This window comes from Anarrhichthys ocellatus, unplaced genomic scaffold (genome assembly GCF_004355925.1).
Source record: "Anarrhichthys ocellatus isolate YVR2014 unplaced genomic scaffold, GSC_Weel_1.0 scaffold2, whole genome shotgun sequence".
NCBI classification, from domain to species: domain Eukaryota; kingdom Metazoa; phylum Chordata; class Actinopteri; order Perciformes; family Anarhichadidae; genus Anarrhichthys; species Anarrhichthys ocellatus.
In genome coordinates this window covers 1,664,668-1,685,495 of record NW_022280032.1, presented here as the reverse complement: position 1 = coordinate 1,685,495, position 20,828 = coordinate 1,664,668, and the positions used below count along the sequence as shown (strand labels likewise).

General features: G+C 46.1%; 1 protein-coding gene across 1 annotated transcript; it reads right to left on the bottom strand.

Annotated features, from left to right (window-relative positions):
- Positions 1 to 289: 289 nt before the first annotated feature.
- dusp6 (dual specificity phosphatase 6) lies at positions 290 to 6,163 on the bottom strand. Its single transcript, XM_031869837.1, has 3 exons — positions 5,234 to 6,163; positions 4,446 to 4,883; positions 290 to 3,025 (listed from the first exon to the last, which is right to left on the bottom strand). Exons 1-3 carry the CDS (start codon positions 5,634 to 5,636, stop codon positions 2,712 to 2,714), a joined length of 1,155 nt encoding a protein of 384 aa, XP_031725697.1. The 5' UTR covers positions 5,637 to 6,163; the 3' UTR covers positions 290 to 2,711.
- Between the last annotated feature and the right edge of the window lie 14,665 nt (positions 6,164 to 20,828).

The window sequence follows — 20,828 nt, the reverse complement described above, 5'->3', positions numbered from 1 at the left end:
AAACATAGGAGTCTTTTTCTGATCATTCACGTCAGGACATGAGCGTGCAAGTTTGGGCCTTTGTTGCATCGCCAATGATTGACTGGCTTTGTTCAGCGCCATGCCAGATTGCATTTCCAGTTTAAACCTAAAAAAGTCACATCAGAGACTCCTTTTTACAATTTAACGCCGTCCAATAATTGCTTATCTATCACATTTCATTGCTAATTAATGTAATTTTTTTTAATCTTGCTTTGAGTTTTAAAAGAAGTACAAGACTTCCTTCCTATTTTGTGGTATTTTCTCTCCAAATAGATATGATCTCTTTATACTTTCTGTATTCTGCATATTTAGGAAAATAAATATGGATGCTGAAGAGATGAAAAAGTACTGTTTTTGACATCGGCTATTTTATAATATAATAGAAGGCTCCGTTGGTCATTATGTTTTTTCACGACTCCGAACCTCTTGAACTGCATTGCTACATATTCCTCACCATTTATGCTCGGTGTACTTTGCACTTCCTCACGCATTTAACTGAACCTCCGTTTGAGGACTTTTCGCCATTGATGAACACATTCGGTCTTCTCAGACAAAAAGAGCTGCACGCGAGTGACGTCATTGACATTCTCGTTATAATCAGTTGACATCGGTTTCTCTATCAACTTTGATGCGAGGAGATCAATTCTTTGCTTTTCCCTAACCCCACACTCCAGGGAATTAACACACGCGCACACACACACACACACACACACACACACACACACTCTCTGCTGCTGGTGTTAATCAGCATGTGTGGGAATGTTGGTGCAGGTCTCTGCTGAGCTGCGAAGCTGCTTGCGTGAGAACACAACGCTCCTCCTCCCTCTCCTGCGCCGTGAGGATCCTTTTCTCCTGGGCCTCCAGGTCTTTGCAGGTACACGCCACCGCACTTGCTATGAAATGACACCACATCCCGGTGCTTTTCAGCTCCCTTTGATGGCTGCAGGCAGAGGCCCTGCCCTCAGGAGTGTTTGTGTGAACCCGACGGCCTCGCAGCAAAAGCAGCACCTGGAAAAACCAGTCGGGCTGTTGTTGTTTTTACGGTGTGACTGGAATCACTTTGTTCGTGAATGATTGTCACAGAGAACAGAGTGTGCGCGGCACTTTGTTACACAAGCGTCGAGTGCTGCTGTAGTTAATGAGCAGCGAGAGCGCCGCGAAAAACAGCCCCATGATTCACGGCGACTGTGTTTGCGGTCGTGACTCCGGCCGGCTGGTTTCAACACTCGACTGTGCCGCGTTACATAAATGTGTCACCGAGGAAACAGACAAACAACAAGTGTATCAATGGAAAAACAGTCATGGAAAGGTTGAAGTGTAGACAAAATAGCAATTTATTAATAATTTATCTTTTCTTTACATTCGTAAGAGAGGAGGGGGGGTGGCAAGGATGGCTTCCTCTGGAGAAATGGCCTTCTCTGTAGAGGGGCATTCCTTTTTCTCTCTTCTTGACAAGTAAAAACTGCATTTCCCTGAAGAGGCGAGGGTGAGCAAAGCCTCCTAGCTCTGTCTACATGTCCGAGACTTTTACCGGTTGTGCACAGATCAGGATGACTCACATCAGCCTTCAGAGATCCAGACAACATGTGGATGCTATGTGGTGCCAAATTTTAGAAAAAATTGAATAAAAAAAAAAGATATTAAAACTGCTCACGGTTTGGTTGACTTTTTTTTGTGTGAAAATAATACAAATTTAAAACAATATCTGGGGAATCTCTCTGAAGGCTGATGCAAAAATAAAAAAACACCCATCTGAGCGCAAAAGCAAGGCAACCCACCACGGTGACTTTGATTCGTGAGAGGGTGGGTGCAAAGACAAGGCCCGTCGGCTGAATTCACACGTAAAGCGATCATCAAATATATTACACGTGTACACATTTTTTGCACAATTCTTGGAAAATCCTACTTGATTTTTTTCCTTTTTTGGCATAATCAACTTAAAACATACGGATCAATATGCAGTTTGTTTGCTTACATAAAAGTAGAATATGAAACAAAGAGTACCCACTTGTTGCAAAGGGTATATACTGGAGCAAGGCTTTTTACTATGTATTGTTTTTTATATTATATAAGATATATATACACAACGTATAAATGTTTGAAAAGACTCCACAAATGCAAAATCGAGTCCAGTATATAGTGTGCCGTCTAAAGCCGGGGTGCTTCTACCCCACACAGGCAAGTCTTCACGGAAGACGAAGGAGACAACGCACCCTGGTGTCTTGGGAACCAGTGCTGGACCCCAAAACTAACATTTAAAAAAAGAGTTTCATTGTTAGATCTGTCCAGTTTGAACAATCAGTCTCTTTGGCACACCAGCCCAGGAGCTTTGAAGCATAAGCTGTCCAACAAATCACTTTAAGTTTCCTCAAGATACAATGACAAAAAGAGATATAAGACCTCAGGAGTCCTGACAGTGCTATAGGATTGAAGAGGGTATCTGCACTCTTCCTCGTTTTCTTTGTCTCTTTTACTGTCGCTCCTCATCTAGTCAGCAAGCGGCTGCATCTCGGCCAGACAGCTTCGGCCCTCCAGTCACCACGCTCGGCAGCGGTCGCCCCGCATCAATAAGGTCAGGCGCTCGGTCCCCCGGCAGACGGAGGAAACAAGAGAAAACTTTTTGCAGCTTTTCCAAAAAGGGGAGGCCCACGAAACCTCCGGCGAGGAGCGGTGGTCGCGATGGGCCGACCTCACGTGGACTCCAGGGGGTCCAGCTGGAAGACGTTGTGGTTGGTCGGTGTGGTGAAGTAGAGCTGCTGGCTTGGCGCCGCGATGCGGTTGTCGCACGGGCTCTTGAGGCCCAGCGTGCGCTCAAAGTCCAAGAGCTGGCCCATGAAGTTGAAGTTGGGCGAGATGTTGGACTTCTTCATCTTGACGATGTCGTAGGCGTCGTTCATGGACAGGTTGTTCTTCTGCATCAGGTAGGCCACCGTCACCGTCACGGATCGGCTGATGCCCGCCAGGCAGTGGACCAGGACGCCGCACTTCTGGCCTCGAGCTTCATCTGGTAGGAAGAGAAGAAGAAAAAAGGGTGGAAATGTTATAGACCTCTTCCAGAACAGCACAGCAGATTTAGAGCAACACGCGGTTAAAAACAGGTTTTACTCAATAAAATGTCAGAAAAGTTCCCGCGGCATCTTCAGTTTGTTTGCTTTGTTTTAAAAAAAGGAGCAGTGTGTAGGATTCGGTGCCATCTAGCAGTGAGGATGCAGATTGCAACCAACTGAAAACAGCTCAACGCACTAGTCCTCCTACAAGTGATGAAAAGTGCTGCCCCTTTTCCACACAGACAGAACAAAGCTTGTGATAAACATCTGTGACATTTAAGTCAAGCTGTGCTGGAAGCTGGAGCGGCTCCAGGGAGGGAGAGCAGCGGAAGTTATTATCCTGGCTATCTCCGAGGCGTGTCAGTCAACAAACAAGGGGGGGCACACAAAACACAGAGGACATTCTTTTGTTTTTATTTTTTGGGGGAAATTGACTATTACGGTCTATTAAGCCATTCTTCTGCTCGCCGGGGCCACTCTGACAATGGTGCCATTTGGGCGTGTAAACGTAGGAGTCATGAGGGCACCCTGTCAGGGCGAACAGGATGTCAACAGGGCCTGTAAATGGCTCCTTTTGTAATGTGGAGGGGGGGAGGAGGGAGGGCAATGCCATGTCCTAGATTACTTTCAATGCCACTTCCTTCCTGTTGCGCTCAAATTACCGCCCTCCCCTCGTTCACTCTCCCCCCTCCCTCCCGTTCTCCTCTTTCAACACTGCCCTTTGTGCCTGCAATTACACAAGCGCCCCGGGGACAAGAGACGGGCCCAGGACGTCTCCCATTTAAGTCAAACCATTTGTGCACCGGTGCATTTCGGGCCTGCGCGCCATTAGAGGCCGACTCGCACTCCTCCACACAATGGCCTCGATCTGCCCGCTCTGTGTGTCCCTGCACCCGGCTGACTGATAAGATCACAGCTGGGGACACCTCATCTAATCTCTGCTGCACAATGGGGACCTGGAGAACTTCCTGCCGGTTATAAGACCAGGTCCCATTAATGAGATTATGACTATCTGCGGCCCATTTCACTTTGTCTGCACTCATTCAAAACAATCACACGTTGTCCTCCCGGGTGAGGGATTAAGCGATGGAATGATTAGTTGAATAAATCGCTTCCTGCTTCTCAAATGTGAGGATTTTGCATCCTGGTTGTGTCACTGTAATCACATGACTTTTTAACTGCTGGTCAGACAAAACAAGCAAAGTGACTTTGCCACAAAGTTGCATGTTAGAACTTAAAAACATGCTTTTTTCAGTTCAATCAGTAATGGAGATAGTCAAGCATGTGGTCTAAACAGCCCAGAGACCTGGGGGGGGGGGTAACAGTTTGCAGCAAGAGCAGCTGCAGCGCGTGTTCCAGCTCTGCGGGATTACTCACCAATGAAGCTGATGGCCTCGGGGAAGAACTGCGAGAGATTCTGGCTCCAGTGGTCCGAGATGGGGATCTGCTTGTACTTGAACTCCCCGGCGTTCTCGAAGAGGTTGGGCAGGTTGGGGGTCACGTTGAGGATGTACTTGATGCCGTACTCCTCCAGCACGTCCAGGTTGGTGGAGTCCTTGGCGCAGCCCAGGTAGAGGTACGGCAGGATCTCCACCGGGAAGGAGGGCAGCGGGTTGGACAGCGGGCTGCCGTCCGAGTCCGTGGCGCTGCTAGGCTCGCGGTCGATGTCCGACTCGATGTCGGAGGAGGAGTCGGAGCTGATCCGCAGCCCCCCGAGGCCCAGCACCTGCGCGGTGGGGGAGCTGGTGTTGGAGGTGCCGTCCAGGTTGGTTTCACACAGACCCGGATACTCGCCCTGGAATTTGCTGAAGCCACCTAGAAAAAAGATGCAAAACAGAAACTCCGATTAATACAAGGCCGCTGCGGGAGCGCGTGTTCTGCAAAAATAATATGCATTCAATTTATAATTCAAAAGCATTTAGCTGCATGATGTTTTTTTCTTTTCTGAATGTCTGCAAACAGTTTACATCATTATGTTTAAATACACATTCAGGATATGTTTGACTCACTATTTTTAAGATGTAAACAAGGTGCAACTCAAATGACAACAAATTAAGATTCCACATTGAAGCGCGCGCCTCCGTCTCATGCGCAGTAATCTGCGGCTGTGAATGAACAGCGGCAGCCCCCTTATAAAACAGAAAATGTGAATAAACCGCACTCACCCTCCAGATAATAGGCCTTGTAGCCCTCGTCCTTCATCCTCCTCAGCAGCAGACCCAGCACCGAGCCCCCGTCCACGTTCTCGTTCCACTCCCGGCTGTACTCGTCGTACAGCACGATGGTGTCCGTCTTGCACCGGCGCACGAACTTCTCCCGGTCCTCGCCGTCGGAGAGCAGCGAGCGCACGGGCAGGTTGCCCTTCTTGAGCCGGCGGAGCATGAGGCTCGGTATGGCCACGTTGATGGCCGTGTCGACGTGCGACGACTCGTACAGCTCCTGGGCCCGGCAGTCCATCACCAGCAGGCCGTCCCTGCGCGTCTCCAGCAGCTCCCGGAGCCAGCCCACCGTCTTGCTGATCGCCATTACGGAGTCGAGCTGGATGACGGGTCGGAGCTTGTCGAGCATTTATAAGCAGGAGTTGGTAGGGACAAATATGATTTGAAGAAGCGAGGGTTACTGGCTGCAGCGGGAAGGCAAAAACAAAAAAATCTGATTTCTTTCTTGCTTGGATGAGCCCGCAGGAAAAATATCAAAGTGCAGAATAAAATCTCAGTCCAGATCCTTCTATGCGCTCCGTGCGCTTTTGGGTAGGACGCGGATCAACAACAACGCGGGGTTTCCTTCACAGATTCCTGCCTCCGCTGGCAATCATTCATGCGTCTGTCCGGAGAGAGCCCGTGTTATTTATCAATGAGTCGCACCGGCCCTCGCGACGAGGCGTCCTCTGCTCTTATATAACTCCACGGCTCGGCGCGCGACTGCTCCTCTTTCCTGTTTTGGGAAAAATCCGCAGTAGAACGTCGGGGTGAGCTGGTGCCTCTGGATGTGAACCGTGCGGGTTAAGCTCGGCTTTATTAGTGCGTGCAGGACAAGTTTCTCCTCCCCGCTCTGTCCGCGATGTGAATCAACGCTCTGCGGTCTCTCTCTGTGTATGCGCTCGCTCTCTCTCTCTCTCTCTCTCTCTCTTTCTTTCTCTGCGGCGCGGGGACTTGCTGAATGGCTGCAAACTGGGGAGGCGTTACCATTGGATACATTATGTCGGCCCCGACCAATCACAGGAGCTCCCAGCGGCGGTCGTCTTGGAAACGGGGGCCGGATGGAGCGGCCCCCGTGTTGATGAATTGTTAATGAGTTTGTCATTCACAAAAACGGAGAGGAATTTCCGCTCCGGATCAAGTGAGTGCAAACAAACAGAAGAGCTGCGGGGAGAAGGAAGGAAGAGAGGAGGGAGGAGGGAGGGGAACCTTTACTCAGATTGAGAGAGAGGGGAGGTATCACATAAGAGTGCTATGGACTATGTGATAATATACTTTACATTATTTAGTTTGGTTGAACTAAATAATGCAACTTTTGGAAACATTTCAGTTGACAGTGTGACACATTTAAACTGCTGTTACAATGTTATTACAACAGCAGATAGTAGAATAAATACAAGTATATATGCATATATTCAAATTTTTTTATTTATTATTTTTGTGTTAAAGAGTTTACTGCTCGTTCTTATTTTATCCAACAGTATCTAAAGCTTCTTTAAGAACTCTGAAAAACCACAACAACTTTATAAATCTGCTGTATTATTGTATAATAATATGAAATATAGTTATTGTATGTGTGACTGATTTCCTGCTGAAAAACAAGGCATGAAAGAAACCAACATTTTTTAAAAGACATTTAAAAGCTTCAGAGGTCAGCCAAAGAACAACAGGTGCCTTTTTTACACAATAATTAATTATCATTTTTAAAACCCTTTCCACTGCAAAACCAAAACCCAATAACTTCATAAGCCAGTCTCAAGTGTCAAGACGCTAATCAAGTTTGATTTAATATCCCTCTGTACAGAGCAGACCTTCCTGTGCAGCTTTTCAGTGGGCAGCATGTGAAATAAACACAGTGGAATAATAATACTGCTCTGTGACATTGTGAGCACACAACAGCGCTGGAGCTATTTCTGTCTGCGCAGCCTTCAATGGACTGAAGGAGCTCGGCTGTGTGGGTGGTGGTGTATCAACAACTGTCTCTTTCTCACGCTAACTAGACTCAGTAGACTAACCAGAACCACTTAGATCCCTGGCTGTAATAAAGCCATTGTGGAATATACATTTCTCCATGTGGAATTACTGTTGCAATGACATTACTATAAACTTTTCGTATTTCTATATATTTTTTTTTCGGTTAGGACTTGAAGCAACAGTCAGTGTCAGTGGTGTTCACATCAATCAAATGACATCTCCACATCCTTCACGCCTGGTCCATCTAGAGCCATCGGGGCCGCTGATTGCTTCCCATCAGCCCGTTGACAGCCGTCACTCCAAACTAAATGCATCTTTGCACAGTAAACAAAAGAAGCATTTCTACCGTTTGTGTTTTTAAAAGTATTGGCGTCTCGCAGCCAACTGTGAACCCATAAAAAAATGTTTTGTTTTTTTAATTGATGACCTATCACCTGTCCAGACTCAAGAGGTCTGCTTGCGACTCTGAGTCGCCTCAACCACAAGAAGTCCTTGAGCGTGCAGACATAACTGACCACCCAAAGTAGTATGAAGTTTGGTGCAGCAGAATGCGTGATTGGCCGTGGACAGACACACAGGTGCACTCTCACTCATGCGACGCAGCTCATTATCTCCTGGCGGGAGGGGGAAAAAGAAAGAAAGAAGGTTGTAAAGAGGTTGTAGGTTTGCAGCTGCATTTGCAAAAGTGGATTAACGAATACGGTACCAACACATTCCTAAGACTAGAAGACACTACAAAGGGAATACGTTTGCTACCTCTTAGGTACGAACATATGAAGTTTGCATTACAATGTGAAACGTGACGGCAAAGTTAATTCTTCCTGGAAACAATAACCCATAGACCGGCATGACTGCGTGTGGATTTCTGTCAAAAAGCCTCTTTTGTGATAGTTTCTGTCCAAATATGGACGCGTTGGTTTTGACAGCGGACTTATCTCTCCGCTGCATCCCGTCTGGCCCACACCTCTGACACCAGACAGCTCTGTAACGGGATAGCATCGGTGTGCAGGAGGAGTTTATCAATCAACTGACAACGTCCTCTGAAACGCACGGTGCAGGCTCATCATGGAGCAGTATGTAGCACCGGGGATGATCTGGAACAACGTGGTGTTCAGGGACAGAACCGCGGTTGGCGGTTTATTTACACTCCACACCAGTCGGATGTGTTGGATGACAGGCCGAGCTGATGTAACCAAAAATACAACAGACAGACAGCAGCCTGTCTCTTCACCTATAGCCTGCGTGTGTGTGTGTGTGTGCGTGCGTGCGTGCGTGCGTTGCATCCCTGCCAGTGTCTCTGTGGCGTGTTAGCATATGAAGTGTGTTGCGGGCCCCGGCGTTAACACTGGCCCTTCGGCCGCTGCAGCACCCTCCCCTCTCTCCCCCCTCTCCCCCTTTCCACCTCCTCCCAGCGTGACAGGAGTCCCTCTGAATGGAGGCAAGCTGTTTCTATTCACCTTCAAATGAATTCTGCTCTCTTTCACCAGCAAACTCCCTCCCTCACTCCCTCCTCCCTGCTGCTCGCACTATTATTCTGCCTCTGCCCCCTCTCTCCCCCTTTTTTTTTTGCCCGTGGCCCCTTCTTCCCCTTCCTCTCTCACCCGTTGTTTCAGTTTCGCCCCCTCTCTTTGTCCCTGTCATCTGCCATCACCCTCTGTACACATACCACACTAACTGTCAGAAAAGCCTTTATTTTTGACTGAAAGCATTAAAATGCTGCATGTCACTATATTGTTGTCTGATCAGCCTGATCAAGATGTCATGATGTGTCCACGTCAATCTGAAAACACTGTTTCAACATGTAGGAACGACTCGCTTCCTCTCATTCAGCCTCAGCGTTTTTCCAGAAAGCTCTCGTCCAAACTGAAATCCAATGGAGCATCACAGACAACATCTTGGTATGATTTCTTTAACTCTCTTTGTTCCTCTCCATTCATTTCCTACAGACATACTGGATTTCGTGTCCAATTTGTTGTTGTTGCTGGTCTTTGTTTCTTTTCTGTATTCTTGTGTTTTTCTCCCTTGAACCTGACCCCTGAACATGTGACAGGTGTGTGAGGACATGAGGACAGCACAGAGTGTCCGTCCTCCTCTGTCTCTTAAGAGTTCCGTCCGTCTCTCCCTTCTTTCCAGACATTTACATTTTCCCTCGGCTCACATTTCCATACTGACTGACTCACTGATTGAAGATGAGTGAGTGGAATGAGCCTCAATTACCAGGTGAATGAAGAAACAAAAGCAGGGAGCTTAGAGGTCAGTGACACCCCTCCATTATCTCTGATTAATACCTGCTGGGTAATAGACTCCAGTCTGTAAGTGTGGCTTCATTGGGCCACAAAACAATTAACTTTCAGTTTAAACTACACAGGTAGTTAGTCAAACAGTCCGAACAGAAAGGCTTTTTCTCCAAAGTGTCAAACTCGAATCTTAGTATCAGAGTGGTTTCATACCATTAACTTCCATCTTTTCCAAACTGCCCTCATACCCTTTCCACCCCACCCTCCCTTACGCAGACAATCTTTGTCCTCCTCGTTTCTTTGCCACCGGCTGCTCGTCTCAGACGGGGAAATCCTTTGTCCTCAAACAAAGACTCACCACACGCTCTCATCGGGTCTGGAGCTAGACCTGTCTGCGTGTTTGTGACACATACTCAGGAAGTGAGCATGTGAGAACGACAGAAAGACACCGCTGTGTTGCAAAAAGTCGGAATGTTAGCGAACGATGCACAGGACGTCGGTTTGTGCTAGAAAGAGGAACTGGGTGTGAGAAGTGACAGATACCACGACTAGACAAACAAAGAGAAACACTTGGGAACAACCAAGTATCTCAACAATAAGTTATTTTATTCCCCATTCACACCTCAACGTGTGATCTCTATTAGCTGTCAATGCAGGTGGAGGTGAACGCAAAAAAACACATGTGAAGGTGATCTGGCATGCGATGTGATTGGATCTCAGCCCGGTGTGATTGGCATCTGTACATTTCGACCATGTTCTTAAGAAAACATCAGGCCAACAAGTGAAAGGTCAGTTAACTCTGCCTCTCTCTGCAGACGAGCCCTACCTCTGCAAACAATGAAGGTATGTGTGCGTCTGATTACCAGGACATGCTATTATCCAGATAGCACATCCAGATTAGACCCGACCAATACATTGGCACGCCAAATATCATCAACCGACTTTGACAAATATATGTTTGAGACAGTTTAGGCAGTGTTTCCACTACATAGTTTGTCTAAATACATAGGTTGCAAACTTAATAACCAAATTTCTGGGATCTTTATAATACATATTTGCTTAAACTATGTGTTTATATAAAAAAAGGAAAAACTTTGCTGTTGTTGTCTCAAAAATCAGCATGCAGTCTCAGTCAGGCTCTAATCCAGATACAGATCGTGAGCTATTATTGGGTGTAAATGGGCTCTAAGTGCACCACAATCAACATCATGTTGAGGTGAGAGGAAGTTGCATCTAGAGACACATTCCCACTTGTATTTATTTCCAGGACAACTTACTCTGCAGTAGTCTCAGGTATTTATCGGCTCCAGCTCCGATCAGCAGTAATGTAAACATGACACGCGGGTGGACACACACATTATTACCCCTTTTAAAATCAACAGGGATTTAGACAATTATTATAATTTATTAACGTACAAAACATACAATTAATACGCTCTCCTCAAAGCCACCAGACTCCAAAGAAAGAAACAGTCATTCTACCTCGCTGATCAACACACTTCATTCCAACTCCACAGAAACAAAATAAAAATCATCAAAACAAACTCATTTAGACTTTCAAAGTTCTACCAATCACCAACTCTGGTTTGAGAGTTTGGAAGAGAGACTGAAAAAAAGGCATAGCTCTTATTGTGCAATAAGCAGAGGTTTGTTTTGGTAGTTACAAAGTGTGTCAGGGTGAAAAGTGTGCGTCAGTAATCAAGACTTCAGAGGTGTTCACTGGTGTGTGACGCAAAACGCAACACAGGGAAGACAGATTTGTTGGAAGAGCTCTCGGCTGCAGCAGAGTTCCAGATCAAGAGAGAAACAGGAGGAGCTGCAAGGCCCCTGCTCGCAGATAACAACCACATGCTTCCTTCTCTTATCGCACTGACTCTATCTGCACAGGGGCAAGACCAGAGCAGAGCTCAAACACACGCACACACAATCGCAGCACGCAATGCCTTTGACAACTCGTTCAGTACATGCTGTACTCTGGTTTGTACCGGCACAGTGATGACGGCTGTGGGTTATCGGGGCTGACTCGGTTTCAGAAAGCTTTGGTTTCGTGTTGATTTTTGACGGCCCCTGTGGACAAAAGCTGTAGTGTTTCCGAGCGCCAGAGTCCCTTTAGAAAACCTCTCATTTTACTCCAGCAGGGTCTGACAGTCTGGTTCTGGTTGTCCTGTGCCGCCCTTCCCCTCCCTTTGGTCTGTTCGTGGTGGACTGGTCTCTGTTGGAGGCCCTGCTGGAGTCTGACCTGAAGGTGTTTCTGGTGAACCTGCAGGATTTTATCTGATTTCACCAGAAACCGACTCAGTGGCACCGATGACAAGTGTTTAGATTAACGATATAGAAATAGCCTCTCGTTTACTTCTGTAGGTCATGTAGAGACTGTTTCATGTTAGAAGTTCCTCGCAATGACTTTAAAGACACGTTTGTCTGAGACGGAAGCGTTGCACATGAAAACAACTCGTCATGTTGTCCTTTGTGATTTGCTGTTGTGTTACTGATGTCTCAACAGAGACGTGGAACCAAAACTGAAAGGTCAAAAAGTAGGTAAGCGTCTCATGTTCCTAAACAAGTTCTTGTAAAAGATTCCTTCAATGGACAGGAGCCATAGACGTGCAGGCTTTAGGAGGACGATGGACACTAAACAGAGGACTTTCCTTTTCTTATTAATGCTTATTTTGTTCTGCACAACTATTGTGAAGTTCACGCAGAAACTGTCAGCAAACGTTTTAAAAACCTGGTTTTAAAGGAAAAGGTATTATTGTGGATGTAGCCTCAGACCTCTCCGGCACCACAGTGAGATCTCGTCTCTGCTGCTCTGTCAGCTGCCGTCTCCACCACCCATCCTCACCCCATTCACATGTTAATCAAAGAACCGTTTACACCTACATCACCTGGGGGACCGGGGAGCACACATGCAGACACACACACACACACACACACACACACACAGATGCAGACAAGTAGGCGCGCATGTTTCCTGTGTTGTGCAAACGTTCTTACATGCACACTCAAGCGTGCACACACACACACACACACACACACACACACACACACACACACACGCGCACTTATTTCCTGTGTTGTAAAGGGCAGCTGCTGTGTGTTTGTGTGAATAAACTCTGTCTCTTACAAAATGACCTTCATACAACTAAACTGCTCTCAATTAGGTTGCAGGGGAAACCGTCGCAGTTTTAAAACAGTTGGAAAAATGTGGTTAACGTTGTAAATTGAAACAAAGCAAAACAAAACACGCTCGAAAAGTACTTTGTTAGGTTTAATAAACATAATGGTTTGGCTTAAAATGACTACAAAATTGAAACACTTCAAATACCTGGTTCACATGTGACTCAAACTACAGTATCCTGGGTGAAGCCCTTTGTTTTTGGACCCATTTGCCACCACAGCATCCTCCCCACGCAGACATCCGCACTCCTGTTTGAAACTTGTTTTGTGATACAAAAGCAAATGTCATCCACAAGAAAATACGTTTCCCTCTAAACGTTATTCACAATGCAGTTCTGTTGTATGGGAACGTCGTTTTTGGAGACAAGACTGTGCGAACTCACGCTCACTCATAACTGTCTGTTATTAGTTATATTCATTTTTTCATTGTCAGAGTCATACAGAAACTGATCTCCAGGGAGGTTTCCTCCAGCTGTTTCGTGACAGCCCCAGACACGCACACAGACACACACCCTGGTCTGAGCTGGGAGAAGACAATGGTGGCTCCAGTGTTATCAACAGCTCCATCACTCTGTCTCTGCTCTGCATCGACCTCACCGCTGTCCTGCTCCTGTATCTGTCTGCGTGTGTGTGTGTGTGTGTGTGTGTTACAACAGACATGAGGGGATTGTCTAGAGGGGCTTGGTCAGCTTCAATAAAGAGTCCCGATCACATGCTGTGTGTGTGTGTGTGACACCCACAGAGAGGATTTCCCCTTCACTGGGAGCACACTTCCCTCTGCCTTTGGCCCATTTCTGTCTGTCACTCTGCATTCACATGTACCGATACAAACAGGCCTCTTTCCTTTCACTCTGTAGCTGTCGGGAGTGTTTAGCACTCAGCATGTTTACATATCAGCTCAGATTGAGCTGTTGTTTTCTGAAGCTGCCTCTGTGAGGAAGTGACAGTAGGACCATCATTTAGTTTGCTGGCATTTGACGGCTTCACCGGTGCTTTCTTTGTACTTTCTTTGTCTCATCTGGAATTCAATGTGCACGCAGCTCCAGCCTCAGGCAGCCAAACCTAAGAAGAAGACGGGTTACAGCGAGGCAAAGTATCAAGGGAGACAAAAATGTAATAAACGTTAGCCTATCGTAGTTTTAAAATGTTTTTCCATATGTTCTCATCTATGAACAGACCCAAAATGACTACTTGATTACCATAAGTAAATGATTTACTTCCTTATAAACGGTAACTGTGAAGTCTTTGTTCAAAAAGCGCCTATCAGAAGTTACATTCAAAATGCAACAGAAAAAGCTTTTTGAATTAATGTCTTTTGTATCGATTTTTTGGAGGTGAGGTGACATTTCTTTTCAACGTGTGTTTATAACACAGTATCACACATATTCCAGGTTAATGCCAATTCCGGGCTACAACAGAAGCTGTTGTCCAAAAGTGAAGACGGAGACTGGCACCCGGTTCCGTCTTATTTTGGAAACAAAAGCCGATCTACTGTTGCGGTCAGAGGGCTTTTATTGAAAAACAGAGACCAATGTTTAAAATGTGAAAAATGATCCTTCTGAATTACGAAACATCATCAGGAGGAATGAAATGTAACATTTTCTTTGCAGCCAATAATCTTGATTTACAGCAGCAAAAATCTTGCAATGTCACGTGTGCACTGTTGTGTTTTCCACGAGCAGGTGACGGAAAAGTCACGGTGTGTTTCTTTGCTGCTTGCTCAAGGGGACAGAAATGTCCTGCCGCCATGCACTTTTAACTTCTGTGGTCGAGTGAAAACAGGAAGCGCCGCGCTGAAGGGCGTCCTTCGAGAGCGGTTTGCAAACAAACAGACGAGGACAAGCATGAAGAAAACAGGAAACACGGAGGGGGAGGGGGGTGAAGAGAGTTTCTTCAGTGTTGACCTGTGAATGCATGTTGTACTGTATGTGGCGTGTGCGCCTTCTAATCACACAGACAGAAAAAAAAAAAAAAAAAAAGAGGGGGGGGGGGGGGGGGGGGGGGCGACCGTGGCTCACTGGCTTAAGAGGGTTGTCTGGTAACCGCAGGGTCAATGGTTCGATCCTCGACTGGGATGTGTCACGTGTCGTAGTGTACCCCGCACTGAACCCCGGGCGCCTGTCATTGGCAGCCCACTGCTCCCTATATACAGGGATGGGTCAAATGCAGAGGTCAAATTTCGTGTATATGACAATAAAAAGGGTTTCTATATTTCTATAAAAGACGAAGAGGGAAAAAGGTTGAACAAGAACAGACCAAAAAACTCTCTCTCTCTCTCTCTCTCTCTCTCTCTCTCTCTCTCTCTCATGGATCCACTAGGTTTCTGTTAGCAAAACATTGCTGACATTCCTTGTTGGGCCACTGAGAAGGGAGCGGGCACATTTTAATTTCTAAACAGCTGTGCAGACATGTACAGACGTCAGCCAGCAGACTGTACAGGCAACCGTCAAAACAAGACACTGGACGAGTGCAAACTCGCCGGCTGATTCTGTATATTAAATATCGACTAGAATTCAGAGCTATTAAGGACTTGTGTCTAATTTAAACTTGGCACGCCCTCCTTGTGTCTTGATACATTCGGGATGATTTGCATTCCCACAGCTTCATTTGCATCAGTCCTCACTCGCTAATTGATTGCTGATGGCTTCTCATTAAAAGCCTTCCAGTGGCTCACATGCCATTGTTTGTCCTTTTCCTAGGAGGCTTTCAATGTGAAACGTCTTTAGGAAGTATTCAGTTGCATTAGCCGTGTGTGCATCGACCTATCAGAGACAGGTCAGAAAGGACACGGCCCACTGAGAGTCAGTTTCTTGTATCTGTGTCATGTTTCACCACTCCACCGCCCCATCAGGAGACTAAACGTGTCTGTTAGCTGTGGAAATATCCAGTATTAGCAAAAGAAAATATAAATACATTATGTAGCTATAACACAATAAACACTTCCGAACGAGATGGACCTAAAGTGCATACCATTAGCGCTGAATGTATTTTACATACTTTTGAAGTATCGTATTTAAAGAGCCATAAAGAAACGGCAAAAAGGTTTTTTCACTCGCTCGAGGTGTTTTTGTCTTTGTTGGAAAACAGTTGATGGATCCTAGAAGAGCCTTGTCGGATGAGCTCTGATGTAGCGAACATTTAACTCGCATGACAGATCAGCTGTTTCTGCTGTTGGCCTCTCTCAAGATATATATTTATATTGTCTTCCTGGACAGCATGAAACATGGCCAATACTAGCTGATGCAAAAGACCTCTTGTTTTCTGTCATAGATCGGCCAAGGCAACTTTGTTTCTGGTTCGCAACCTCTACTTCTTCTTCTTCTTCTCTGTTTACCGGCGGATTACAGCCATGTGTAGAGCCCTGCCTACATCGCCAACTTCTGACACTCCAAACCAGGTGAATGGAAGCACAACTACTAAGAGTATAGCTTATAGCGGAAGTATTTGTTCTGGTTAGTTGTACGTGACAAATTTTTGCATACCAGCCTTTATTTGATACTTTATTTGGTAAATGTCATCAGCATGAGCACTAGGCAGAAAGTTCGAGGGAAACAAAGACACACTACATCCACACAACCCACTTTTGTATCATATCCTTCTGCTATCTTGCTTCTGTTGGTGTTTATCTACAACAGTGTCCTTCGATTCCTGTGGTAACGCTAGCATTAGCAGACTGTCTTGATATGACTTAATCAGACAACAGCTGCTACTGAGACAACAAGTGCAAATGTGTAGATGTTGATGCTTAGCAGCCAGACAACTCCACTCCTCAAGTCCTCAGCCGACACAAAGGGTCATTGTGTCGCTGCAATCCAAACTGCAGCATAAACAAGGTAGACGAAGCAACGCTCGGCGTCTAAACATGTTGGAGTTTAATGGCATGTCGCTGATGCACCGCGCCATCCTGTTTCAATTACTGCATATCGTGTTTTTATGACTTCCTGTTTATATTTTATGACTTTGTTTCAGAGGAAAAGATAATGAATCCAAAACAAAAGGTCCAAACGTCCAATTACACCCATTGTTGTTGTTTTTCTGTGTCAGAGATTCCTCTTTTTAACTTTGTATGTGACAGGAGCACTGCCAAAGCATTATGGGGGATGTATCTGTGTAATGCTAACAAGACAAAGGCTGTTTTATCTTGTTCAAATGATGACGCGTCCAGTACAGAAGCCCACAGTTAAGCTCAGAATGTAGACATAGAAACACCTTGTCTTTGAAAATACATGAAGGAATCAAAGCTGGTGAGACAGAAGCTAAAGTGGAACTGCATACATTTGAAATGAGCTACCGTTTACTTGTAAACCAGCAGCTTAAGTACGTCTAGCTCAAACTATTGTCAAGAGGTAACTCTTAGGACAAACCCGGAGCCTGTATTGAGAGACAAAAGAAAAGACAACAAACATCCACGTGATAGCAGATGATGAGGTCTGAGCTTGTTGCATTCCAGCGACGCATGGCGTCCGTCAGACCGCCTTAACATCCCACAAAAAAAAAAAACAGCAACCACATGTCAGGAAATGAGTCGAGACGAACAAGTTAAGACGAGAATCCCTCGCTCCTCGACAGCTGTTTCGGTTCCACGCACACACGTTGACACACATATATCCTCGCATGGTCTCGAGCTTCCCATGCCAGCACGGCTAAAGTATGGGAGGAATGCGGTGAACACTGGGAAAGGAAGGAGGCCCCGAAGCAGCGTGGGCAATGACCCCCCCCCCCCCCCGAGGAGGGATGATGGGATGGCGAGCAGGATGAGGGCTATTATGTGGTTGTTTTGTTGCTGATTTGCTGCTTGTTGTGTGACCTTAAGTGCGGAGGCCCCTGTAATTAGGCAGTTATTATTTGAGCATCTGGTTGGTGGGACAAACCAGAGGTGGACATCCTGCGTGAGGACTGAGTGCAGTTGGAAGTGGAGGTGTGTGTATATCTATTTGAAAGGAAGTCAAAGCCTATTAATACATTTCTTCCAAATACATCCATGTAGCACATTTTTTTAGGCGACCAAAATGTTTCAATTAAATTTCATGTAGCGAAAACTCCCAGAACAATGCTGTGGCAGCAACCAGTCAATCACACTAAACCCGCCCTAAAGCATCCCCTGCTTTATGGTCTGTGTGACTCTAAATGGACCATAATGTACTGAATGAACATCATGCTGTATTGAAGAAGACTTGAAACTAGAGATTGAGACCATAAACTCATGTTTACAATGTTTAGTGAGGTAATAAATCAAGAGAGAAGTAGAGTCATTTTCTCATAGACTTTAAAAACATGGTCATTAAAAACAATGCAAGTTTAAGGGGCAATACACGACATTCAGAGCATTAATGTAGCAGCAAACAACTATTCACCATGTAAAGATATAGCGGAGTAATGTCTACCTGAGCAGAGAATGAACTCGGTGTGTGTCGTTAGTCGAGCTTCTCCTTGTGTTGTTAGCCAGGCCAGCTGCGGATGCTTTTAGTGCATGTTCATGCATGTAAACAGGCAAATCCTATTTTAATTCTACGATTTAGTTTTCCAAGACATTCACAGCAAGGTAGAAATAAGATAGTGTCCAGCTTGTTAAGTCAAACTTTGCATGTAAACTATATCGCCAAAAGTATGTGGACACAGACTTTGTCCACAGCAACCAGATGTCACTTAGTGATTATACTGCTAGTAGATGTGATCTCTGTAAAGCTAATCAAACCTTTCATAAAGAAAAACACTGTTGACGTCTCCAGTCTAGAAGGTTACACATTCTATGTCCAGGAAAGGTAGGGGGTCTGCTCTCTACAGCAAAACAAGAACAAACTCTGCTTGACGACCCCACCACAACCACCACCACCCCAATGTAGCGTAGCTGGGCCACCCAGGCTGTCACTCACGCACACACACACACACACACACACACACACACACACACACACACACACACACACACACAGAGGGTCACCATTGTTCAGCTGTCTGGAGTCGGTCCAGGGGAACCGGCCTCGCTCCACTTCGAAACAATTAGCACAAGGGACGACCTTTGACCGACTGAGCGCTGGGGAAGAAATGAGCTCCGAGGAACTCCAGAGGACACAAAGCCAGGAGTCTTACACGCTCCTAAAGATAAACAATAACTAGGGTTTTTTTTGTGGTGGTTCATTTGCTTCAGCTAAGAGGATGTGCTCTCTCCGTTTAACTGCTCCAAAGCTGAGATCAAAGACACAAAGGTAATCCAACATCTTCAGTCGGGAGCCGCTGAACTCTGGAACAACGTGCTCGAGGAAATCCTTTCACAAAGATCGCAAGTCCTCTGAACACTCATTATTTATGAACTGTCAGTTGAAGCATGGCCTTTTGTTTAGTGTCACTTTGCTGGGGGAGTATTGCTACTTTGTTTGCTGGGAGTTCATTACTGGTGGCTCAAGTAGCTGTAACACATAGAGTACCGATGGAGATGTATAACTCGAAGATTTGTTTATACTCACGCGTGACATTGGTTGCATTATTCTCCGAAACGCCAGAGGGTTCACAAACAAAATGAACTGTGAAGAAGCAAGAAGACGACGAGTGTAACCGGAAAAAAACGGCATAAACTAACCTCCACAACGCCGAGGAGGAACTGTAATTAACTGTAAACTCATATCTCATATTCATGGACTACTTTCTTTCCTTTATACAAGTCAAGTATTAAATGCATCATAAAGAAACAAAGGTTGAATATCCTGTAAAAAATTGATTTGACTGCAAAATAGAATGTAGATCATCTAAAAACGAATTGACCGTCATTCTACAATCCTCAGACATGTTAATAGTGCTTTAATGAGTGAACTATTTGTGACAGTCATGTCTTAGAAAAATTGGGGTGACATGACATCGCTACGGCCATTATAAACCACGCCTAAAAGAGATGCCCAGGATCCGACATACTGTAAGTGCAGACACATTTTATTGTGTTTTTATTGTATGTTTCCTTATCTGATTTTTTATTCTTCCAAATGTTTATTTTTACCATTTATGAAAGGGATCTAAACTGCACTATATCAAATCAAAACTATGCCAAACTGCAAAAAAAAGTGCACTAAACAACCTTAACGTCACCTGACCACAAACCAAGACCCTTCTTTGTGTCACTTCAATCAATCGAGACCTGCAGTGCAGACACGGTGCGTTGAAATCCACCGACAGCGGATCTTCTTTCAGTGCTCCAGCAGCTGTGACAGTGACACACAGGGACACCGAGCAGACGGACGCCTCGCACTAAGACCCGACAGCCGTTAGCCAAACGAGCTGAGATGCAGCGATTACCACCGTCACCACTCGGCAACCTGGGCCAACACCTGTCACCGCACTGAGCCGGCACGTGCAATCCAACAACATAAACCCGCCGTCATTATCATTACGTAGATTTAGTTCATAGTGCGCCGAAGCGTTCATTCCACTCCATAAACAGTCTTTATAGTCAGACATATTCACCAATCCAAGGACACGCGTGTCCCCAACACATATATTTCTGTTCCCGCTGCGACTGAAAAGCCACAAACACCCCTAATCCTCGGGCCTTGGCGCACCATGCCCCCCCTGCACCGGTTGTATGAGATTTGAACAAGTCCAGAGTTGGCGGCGCTCGCATACCAAGTCTTGCCAGCCACCCCCCACCCCCCTCATACTTCCTTCCATGCCTCACTCTCCCCTTTTCCTTATCCCCGTCCGACCTGACTCCCAGCATAACCAGCACTCCGTGGCTCCTTCAATCCCATCAGCCCCAGCGGAGGGCCAGCTGCCCACAGGTCTCGTGCGCGGCTGCGGCGTCTTAAAGGATCTCCGTGGCGCTAATGCCACTTAAGCACAAAGCGCTTCAGCCGAGGAAGGCTGAGCGCTGGCAGTGGTTCCCCCCAAAGATCAAACGTCACTGTCCCACGGCCGGCTGCTCGCTGGCTGGCACTTCGCCCGCTCGGCACACTACGGCAAGCTGCCGGGACAGGAGGGGTAGAGGGTTACTGTACTACAGCCAGAGAAGACTGTATGGGCTATAGGCTGCCAGGAGGGGAGAGAGAAGAGAGAGAGAGCAAAGCAAGACTGAGGGCTGATGGGATGTGATGCTGAGGAGATCAGAGGTCCTGCTGCTTGTGCTTTTGTTTATTTTTACCTGACCTAGGTTAGCTTCTTAGTAAAGGTCAAAAGTTGTTGATTCATTC

Bases quoted from the DNA above. Each gene is read 5' to 3' on its own strand.
- dusp6 (XM_031869837.1), bottom strand. From the start codon at position 5,636: ATGCTCGACAAGCTCCGACCCGTCATCCAGCTCGACTCCGTAATGGCG. The intron at 4,884-5,233 runs GTGAGTGCGGTT...TCTTTTTTCTAG, and splicing joins CAAGGCCTATTATCTGGAGG to GTGGCTTCAGCAAATTCCAG. The intron at 3,026-4,445 runs GTGAGTAATCCC...TCTTCCTACCAG, and splicing joins CGAGGCCATCAGCTTCATTG to ATGAAGCTCGAGGCCAGAAG.